The sequence below is a fragment of the Tetrao urogallus genome (genome assembly GCF_951394365.1).
Source record: "Tetrao urogallus genome assembly, chromosome: 2".
Classification (NCBI taxonomy): domain Eukaryota; kingdom Metazoa; phylum Chordata; class Aves; order Galliformes; family Phasianidae; genus Tetrao; species Tetrao urogallus.
In genome coordinates, this window is record NC_136814.1 from 104,889,775 (window position 1) to 104,899,250 (window position 9,476).

General features: G+C 43.2%; 1 protein-coding gene across 2 annotated transcripts in view; it reads right to left on the reverse strand.

The window, feature by feature from the left end:
- INTS9 (integrator complex subunit 9) overlaps nt 1–7,469 on the reverse strand; it is a gene marked incomplete at its 3' end in the record, with an annotated part of 64,493 nt that extends 57,024 nt beyond the window's left edge. Inside the window, exons 1-3 of one of the 2 annotated variants that reach the window (XM_079550108.1) lie at nt 7,348–7,469; nt 2,655–2,715; nt 554–616 (exon numbers count right to left, since the gene is read on the reverse strand). In XM_079550108.1, the coding sequence (XP_079406234.1) occupies nt 554–616; nt 2,655–2,715; nt 7,348–7,412 (189 nt within the window). In that variant the 5' untranslated portion in view covers nt 7,413–7,469. The remainder of the gene's footprint in view (nt 1–553; nt 617–2,654; nt 2,716–7,347) is intronic. The other variant, XM_079550109.1, reaches the window with a different exon arrangement.
- Nucleotides 7,470–9,476: the final 2,007 nt, after the last annotated feature.

Sequence of the window (9,476 nt, forward strand, 5' to 3'; positions counted from 1 at the left end):
TTTTGTTTTTGTAAAATGGCACATATTCTTGGCCAAACCAACTAAAGCAGCAGCAGCTTGCACAGCTATGTCTACGTGGACACGAAGGTACAGTTCTTTGCTCAAAGTGCCACTGATGAGTAGCACAAAATGCAGTGAAACTTTTGCTGAAGGAGGACAGCAGGACTGACTGCAGCCCAGCAGCTTCACGCAGCAGCTTAACCACAGGCTCCTCAGGGGAGCTCCAGAAGGCAGGCCGTGCCTCTCTGGTCAGAGACTTTCCTCCTCTTCATCCCCTGCCCTTATCCAGACCAGCACATGTTTTCTGACATAATCAAGTCTGGCTCAGTTATACTGTCTTTAAAGGGCAAATGACAAAGGACAGTTAAGCCTTTCTTATTCTTTCGGGAGATGTGGATCTGCTCAATATAGAGGTACCTTCACTTGACCACAGGGGTTTTAGTATTATCATTTACAAAAGAACAACAAATTAGCAGGAATCTGCTAATAACAATAATTAAGCCAATTTCTCCCACACTGACTGGTTTTTAAGTAAGGCTTTGAATTAACTCACCTCTGGCAAGCAGAACTCTGGCACAGAATCCACAAACACATGGCCAGAGCACTCCTTCAGCTCCTGGGAGAAAAGCACATCAACAGAAAAGACACAAAAATACAACACAGTGTTACTCTAGTACAGTGAATTTTGCACTTTCAAAACCTTTTCTTTATCATAGGCAATTTCCAACCCTTTCCTACACTGTATTTGTTCCCCTTCCAGACATCATCCTTTGTAAGCAAGTCTTCTCCAGTTGGTTTTGTGGAAGATGAATCCCTGTTTAGGGCACTTGATGAACCACCTACCAGGGATCCAGGTTTCACATGGCACTTCTGTTCTCTTTATCTCTATTGGATCTCTAGTCCTCTATTTTCTCTTTTTCCAGAGGTGACATGGGAAGCTTTTGTCAAACGAAAAGTGACATTCTTCAGCATTATACATGGAAAAGAGCAAACAGAAACATTCTCAACTCTAATCCCAGCCTCCCTCATGGGGTAGGCAACCTTCCACACTGTTCTTTGTCTCACTGATGCTTCTTCTGCTCGTCCCACTGCTAGTGGTCTAAGCCAGCTCCAGACTGAGAGAATTAAAAATTGAATCCAATTCTTAATAATTACAGTGCACCTGCCAACTAATAACGAATGAGCAATTACATCTAGTGGCAGAAGTCTCCTAACCTCATCTCAAGGGAGTTCAAAATGATTAAAACTAGATCGCAGCAAATTTCAATGCCTCTCCAGGACGTAAGTTTTATAACTGTCATCCGGAGAGTGCTATAACAGAACGTCCACCTGACATGATAAAACATCCTCCTTTGACTCCTTCCCTTGCCTTTTTCCAGCATGGGTCAAAGTATTTACCATTCCAAGCAGTTACGATGGTCAAGGTGAAGGTAAGAGATGCTGCCTTTGAATTTTTAAACACATGTTTTCCACTGACACTGTGCAAGTTTGATTCTCCAGAGCACACACTGCAGGAGCACCAAAGAAATGTAAATACCTCACTTACAAAATATACTGACAGCCTTCAGACAGAACAGAACCCAAAGGCTCCGAGACTATGGAGTTTAGGAGAAGCAAATCTGAAGTGGGTAACTCCATTCCCACCACAGAGCATCTATAACTGTGATTCTCAGTCAGCATATGCTCTGAAGAGAGCTAATACTGTTTCACTTACAGAAGCACTGCCTATATAGTTTCTTTTGTCTCCCATGAGAAGAAAACTCAGGTCTTAAATCTATGATCTTCAGCTTTCTCACCTGCAGGAATCAGATCAGCCCAGAAGTCCCCTACAAAAGGGGCTATTATTACCATTTTCCTTTAATGTTCATGCAGTTGGAGAACAATCTATTAAAACAGTATTTTCTCTACCAATCTCTATTGCTGCACACATATGAAAAGCGCCTGCCTATTTTACCAGCATCTGACATATTTTTGTGTTCATTGTTCCCCTATGGCAGATCCAGCTGGATGCAGCAGTGCCTAGTTTCGGTTGAAGCCCAGAAAAATTCTCATTATAAAACTGCTGCCATGAAAAGGAGGAGGAAAAAAAAAGGAAAAAACCATCTCTCATATTTGAGTCGATCCTGTGTCTTAGAATTAGGAGGCTGGAGATGAAATCCTCCCTTCTATGTCCAATGGCAGAACGCAGGTGAAGCCAAAGCTCTTCCTCTGTGACCTCCCATGAGAGACCTCCCATGGCCAAACCATTCACCTGTAGTTTTCCTGTCTAAGAAAGGGGGATGATAACAACCTCATTTACAAGTTAGCTATGGAGCTTTACTGTCATAAAAGCGAGGCTGTTGACTAAAAGACACTCTACAAGTTAAAGTACTGTTATTTATGTAGCTCAGTGAAACAGGAAAACATGCAAACTGATGATTTCTGCATTTTAAAAGGGTACTTTAAAAAAGCAGGCTACTTCTGAAGACTGAAAGCCTCAGAGTTGCAGCTAACATTTTGTTTGAGAATGTTCTGCTCTACATCATGGCTGGTAACAGCACACACAGAAACCTTGGCGATGAGTCAGCATGATAATATTGCTCCTGTAGTGCAAGCCCCTGATCTGTCTGGTGGCTTTTTGCATGGCAAGAAAATTCTAACTATCAGTACAGTACCTTGTCCAGAAATGTGCTTCCATCTTTCAAAACTAATCCAGGAAGTTTGGACAGCCTGGGGCTGCAGAAGGAGAGAAAAAAATATATTGAAATATGAATACTTTCATTGTCACTCATTGAGCACAGATCTTCTGTTTGTTGTCAGACAGGAAAAGAACACCTTCTCAGTTTCGGGGAACTAACAATCTCAATAAAATGGACAGTTTCACAGTGTTTTAAGTGTTCACTGAAATGACTTTCACAAATCATCATTATGACACTTGCACATTAAAAAAATAAAGAGGACAACACATGCAGGGAGTTTGATTTTAGTCCTTTACGATGAGAATTTCAAAAAGGCTCAGTGCTATTTAAGTTGCCTTAGGTGAAATGGCTGTGTAAATGGAAGAAAGATTAAGGCAGCAGAAAACTTTATGTCTGAAACAACACAAAAGCACTGTAAAACTGAATCTGCTTCAGGGCAGAAGATGACAAATAGTCACCCTAGCAATGCAAGGCAAAGATGGACACTGAGGCCTCAGTCACTGATGGACACAGAGGGTGTGATTTCATAGCCCTGTAAACCACGCTTTCATGCCCTGAAGACCCACACCAACATCTGTACAGCATGCAGCTGTGTTGGAAGGAGGGGAGCAAGCAGACTTTGCTGTAACTGCACACTTTACGTTGGCAGGTCTGGAACCAGACAGCAACAGCAGTCCCTGCCCCCCACCTTTTTGTTTGTTTGTTTAATATTTTTTGTTTTAAATGCTAATAAGGTAACTTCAAGGTGTAATCCTGAGCTTACAGTCCGAATTGCCTCAGCATTTCATGCACCTCTGCTTCACAGTTACACCTGATTTTTGTGTGAGCCTATAACTTAGTTCTGAAACTACTGCTGACCCAGATTCAAGTACCTGTACAGAAATCCAGAAAAGCTGAGAGAATGAGATACTAAAACCTGCCTGGAACAAGGCCTGTAAAGACCTCAGATTCGGATACAGAACTTGACAACCTGGTTGCAGTGAAACATGTCAGTACTGAACTCTGAAGAGAAGAATGCTTATGCACTATAAGGGCTTTTGAATTTAAGTTCTTGAAAATAGGAAGTGACTCAGTGGCTCAGAGGAATCTTGTGGTTAAGCTAGGATCAGTATAAAAGAACTGATCCTAACTGGTACTGTGGTAAGGCACAAGAAAAAAGGGGAAATAAAGATTCAAGGCAGAAGGTGAGAGCAGAAGGGTGTCATAAAGAAGCAGCAGGAGAAACTAAACCAGAGAAGCGTGACCCTCTTCTGAGGATACAGAGCAATTCTGAAGAAGCCTAATGATATAAAAGAGGAGGTGTCTCCTCTACTGGGAGGTGTACTCCCAATGGACGTGCTCAAAAGCACAGATTGAGTACTGTATTTCAGAGATGGGTGGGGAAAATTGTAGGGAGAGCAGATGATGTAAAGGGAAAAGCTGGGAAAGAGCAACAACAAAGCACCCTGCTAAGCAGCAAATGTAGCAGGTGAAGGAGGGGAGGAGGAAAGGACCAAAACGTTGGTTGGAAGGGCAGGTCGGCAGGTCTGTAGTACACCCTCAGAGCCAACCCGGGTCAGTCACAGCTTTCTTTTACTGCAACTTGCAAATGCCTGAAGGATGAGATTCCAGAGAGTCTGGGAATGGTTAGAAGTGTGAAACTAGGAGAAACTTCATCATTGAGATGCTAATGTCCAATCTGAGGCTCTCAAGTAGCAATCCATGACTACTTGCCCCCCCACCGCTGTCACCTGAGAAGAGTTTAACCATTCTTCCTATGGTTCTTCCAGGTAGATGCAGAGTGCTATTAGCTCCTCCTTCAACCTCCCATCTGCTGAATCAAATAAGATCAATTCTTCAACCTCTCAGTATAGTCGTGGGCTCTGAACCCCAATCATCTCAGACCCCTTGGAAGACCCTCTCAAGTCTCTCAGCACCCTCCTTCAGCTGGGAGTCCAAACTGGGATCAATGTGTGCTTTCTCCAGCATGAAGCCAAGAGGAATAAACTCCTCTTGATGTGCTGGCCATGCCTCTCCTAAGTTAGCCTTGTACGTGGCTTTGCCTTATTAATGAGTGAGTACTAAACCTGGCATCCACTGAAGAGAATACAATGTTGTTAAGAGAGGCAAAATTAGTAGATGGCTCCTGAGGGGGGGGAGGAAAAGTGGAATATGCAACGCAGGACAGAAAGGACTTTTACCTTGAAGCCAAGAAGAAACACAATTCCTACCGACATAGTTCTGACATTGTAATAGAGTGATTGATTAATCCAAAATAGCTAGAACTGTCACATAAATAACATGAGCAAGTGTGTCATGGCTAGACAGGAAAGGTTAAGAGCTTCCCACATGTTCACCTTGCAGTTTTGCATTTGACTTTGGTACAGGGGAGAAAATTCCAGTTGACAAACTTCCTTTAAAGTACAGGAACTGGCTTGGAGTGTTTGGCAACCGCTGCACTTTGTGCACGCTCCATGCGCTGATGGGAACAAGGACTGCCATTTCCAGGGTGCAATTACATATCTTTTGATGGGCTGAAGACCAAAGAATTCTAAAAAGTGTCCAGTTCTTTTAAAGAGACAAACACTACAGCACTTTCCTTTCTCACAGATGAAAGGACAGGCTCTCAAAATGTTTGCTCAAGGAGGGTCCTGTGTGAGGCAGGACAGCGGCTCTAGCTGCATAGCAAAGACCTGCTGTAATACCAGAGGTAACTATTAGGGCACTGTTGCAGATTGCATACAAGCACTTGCAGGGCCCAAGTGGTTCATGGATCCTACTTCCACAGATGCACGGATCCTACTCTGGCTTCAAGACAGCAGAGAGAGGCGTAGCTCCCCTCTGGTCATGGTTTTGTGTGGGTCTGTCTCAGCCTAGTTGCAAGAAGCGCTCCTAATTATGAGAGGAAATACAGCTGGTAATAACCTGAAGTCTGAGACATATTTCAAATTCTTGCTCTGCTACAAGCATCATGAAGGACCTCAGTCAGGCCTTCTTTTAGTCTGTCACCTGGAAAATGATGGCAATGTCAGCTTCTATCACCTACCCACACTATGTTGGTAATACACATTTCAGTTGCAGAGGTATTTAGACATCCTGGTAACAGAGACCAGATATATGATGTTTCCAGCTCGTTTCCACAGCTCCCTGCAGGACACCTGCTTTGCAGAATACTGAAGAGATCAATTACTTGCCCAAGTCCATGTACTTAGGACAATCCTTGCTGTAGGGGGTGTTCAATCACCTTACCGACATGATTGATTGGATTTAAATCCAACTGTTTGCTTGGATTCCTCTGGGCCATCAGGGGTCAAATCTGACATCCTTTCTTATTGAGTTTGAGTCATTTTAGTGCAGACATTCTGGAGGTACTTGGGGAATTCCAGGTTGGGACCTGCAATTTGGCTGTTCATTCCCAGGGTCTGCTATCAGGAGACAAAGCTGGCATATCCCAGAGGAGCACTGATGCCTGAAGTTCTAAGAACCTCCTAAGCCTTTGTCCAATCACCTAATTTTGCTACTTGCTCCCCTTTCAATTTCTTTCTTCTTTCAGGAGTGGGGAGAAGCTAATGCAAGGCAATTGCATTGAACTGAATTGTCTGCAGCTGGATTCACCCTTTCTTTTTCTTATTATTCCTAAATTTACTACTGCTCCTGAATATTAAAGTTAGCAAAAATAAACTATCACATAGATCTGCCTTTAGGCATCTGTTGCTCACTGTACAGAGCCTGGAACTCCATGTCCTTTCAGAATAATGCCTGTGTTGTCTATGCTTCCCTTCTCCAAGAAACAGCAAATTGTACAAAGTGCTGATCATCTGCTTTAACCTCATTAGGTCACTTACAAAACTCCCTTCCCTGTCACAATCTGGCCCTTTCAACCCAGCCTCCCCTGAACCCAGAACGCATCTCACTTCTTTCCTTATGGATCAAAGTCACTAAGAGCCTTTTATGAAAACTCCTGCTAGCTTCACACCACCAGGATCTGCTCATTCCCACCTTCCCAAACAGTGGGACTGTAATCTGTTCCACTTAATGCAAGACATGCATCACTCTGAACATCAAATCCATTCACAAATCCAGGAAAAGACTACCTGTGAGCCAGAGCACGGAAGGAGGAGTTTTGATCTCAGGATTCTCTTCCTGAACTACTTCTGCTTTGCTGCTGCTTCATTCCAGTGTGCACTGCACTTTTATTTATTTAAATTTTAAAAGGGAACAATTATGCCATGAAGTCAACTAAGGAGGATGGTTAAGTGCTATTTTTCTTTGCATTAGCCCACGCTCTGACAAAAAGCCTGAGAAGATGGTGGTTAAACAGTACTTGCCGGGCTCCCTGCACTCCATCTCAGTTACCCATTTATCTCATCTTGCATGAAGAAGCCAGAAAGATGACAGATATGTGACCTCACTTGTGCTGAGCAGTTGCAGCAATACCTTACTGAAGCTTAGAATAAATTATCTAGAAAAACCAATCAATAAATCCATAAAATGTCTTCCGTCTACTGAGCCAAAGGACGTTATTTTGATAAAGAGAATTTTTAAGTGAACAAAGTCTATTTATGATATCAGATGATGCAGTTCATTTGTACTCATCCCCTCTCTCCTTCCAATATACCATTTCATGCAGAGCACTCAAACTGCAACCCAAGAAGACACAAACTAAGTGCTCACAGGCTGCAGAACATACCTCTGAACCAGCGGCAACGGCAGGAAATTGAGGGTAGATGTCATATCCAGTCCACAGTCCAGCATGATGGTGGTGGACTTGAACTTGAGCACGTTGCATGGTAAGGTGGGATGTCCCGACAGGCAGTACTGAAAGTAGAATATGAAATGAGTTCCTCAAGGCCTTTACCAATAGACCGAATCCCCTGAAAATGGACTTTTCCTCCCTCATTTTTAAGCACACAGTTTCATGCATGCCAGAATGAAACTCTTGGTTTCACCTGAATTATTGTCTCAAAACTAGACATTCGTTGGAATTTCCCCACGCCAGGGTATTAAGATGCAGATTTTCTTCCCACAAGGTTTTCTGCTCACAAAGGACAAACGGATAGAGTAGCAGCTCTCTCTAATTTATGACACATACAGAACCTTTCTTCCATGAGCACCCATTTTCACAAAGATCCTGGACAATCTTTACAACTCGGTCCTACTGGCAAAACTCGGCTGAAATCGGTGTGCAAATTCGAGAATTACTTGGCGTGGAAACAGAGAATTGCTGTAGGAGCACAAGTCATATTTCCTTAAGGAATTAACAAAGAAGCAAGGTGCAGAGCACGCCGAGGAAGCTGCAGTGTGCAGTGCAGCAGCTCGAGGGCATGCTCTCACCTGCTTTTTGTCTTGCTAAACTCAAGCAGGAAACACTAGGGAATGGACCACCATACCTGAATGGAACAGTTTGTGTACTGAGAAATCCCCAGCGCTTTGCAGGGTTAATGAGCCAGTAAGCAGGTTATGTGCTGGGCACTTCAGCATCATTGAGATGCAGCCATCTCCAGTACAGAGAGTGGCAAGCATTTAACAAGGCACAGGAGCAGCTGAAGCTTTGAATAAGAAGAGAGATGAATAAAAATGCTACCTTTAAAACGTGAGATTAGAAACAGATGTCTGAGTACAGCACAGCAACCAATAGGTACTCAATGGTTCTTCAAAGACCACAGGAATAAGAGATGTTGCATCTCAAAGTCCCGGCATCCCCTAGCACAACTACTCTCAGCTGGTCAAACAGCTTTTAAACTCGAGGTTTGGTCAATTAAGATGACAAGTCAACTTGTTGTTCATGCACTGCACTAAACACTGTCATTTTCTAAGGCATTTATTCCTTATGCTTGCTTTCCACAAGTGAAAAGAAGGTAGATCAATCATTTCCTTCTCTGCCTCCACTCACAGTATGTTAACACAGGACTGCAACTGTTTGAATTAACGACTCCCAAGGAGACTGTTTACATACATTCATCAGAAAGCTGTTTTAAATTATATTTAAATATTAAAGCCCACTAACGTTCAAATATTAAATTAACAGCATCACAGTCCTCTGTTTTAAGTTCACAAAGTCTTAATTATTAAGCAGCAACATTACATTTTGTCTGCTCTTACCAAAGTTTAAGAAAGCTTGATAAACCAAGCTGGTGAAACAGTGAATGTAAAACAAGGAATTTGGTTGGCTGTCACTCTGTGAGTGACACAAAACATAAAGGACTATGAGCGTGCCCATCTCAGTGCACAGCTCCCTTGACTTGCTCTCTAAACTGGATGGCAGTTTGGCAGAGCAGGGCACAGAGATGAAGGCGAGGGGCTGAAGCCCTCACACAGCCTGGCTCTCAGCAGACATCTGGCTCAGGCTGAGGGCTCGCCAGCTTGGAACGTCGCTGGTGAGCTCATATATGGCAAAGTGACAGAGAAAAAGAAGAGATGACATCTCAAGCTAGCAGCTCCAAAACATTCCAAGTTTTTTAAGTTGAACTGAAGCCAACAAATACTGCAGCGCTTTGTTCCGGTGTTACCCATGGATCCAGTTCTCTCAACTGGATTTGCCCGGACCCAAGCACACTGAATTTGAAGTTTGAGTTTTTCACTGGATTCTGAGTCAGGCCTGCAGGCTGTTACCTCTGCCTTGTTCTTCCAAATTCAAAGCAAATGTACATGAATGGAGGATGAAAGCATTCAATTCCCTTTCTCTGCAACCCCCTGATTCAGTCCTATCTCCAGACCAAATACAAAGTGAAGAATCTGCTCTTACAATCACCAGTCCCCAAATGTGGGACACAGGCCTAAAAAAAAAAAAAAAAACAACACTGAAATGATGGCAGACAG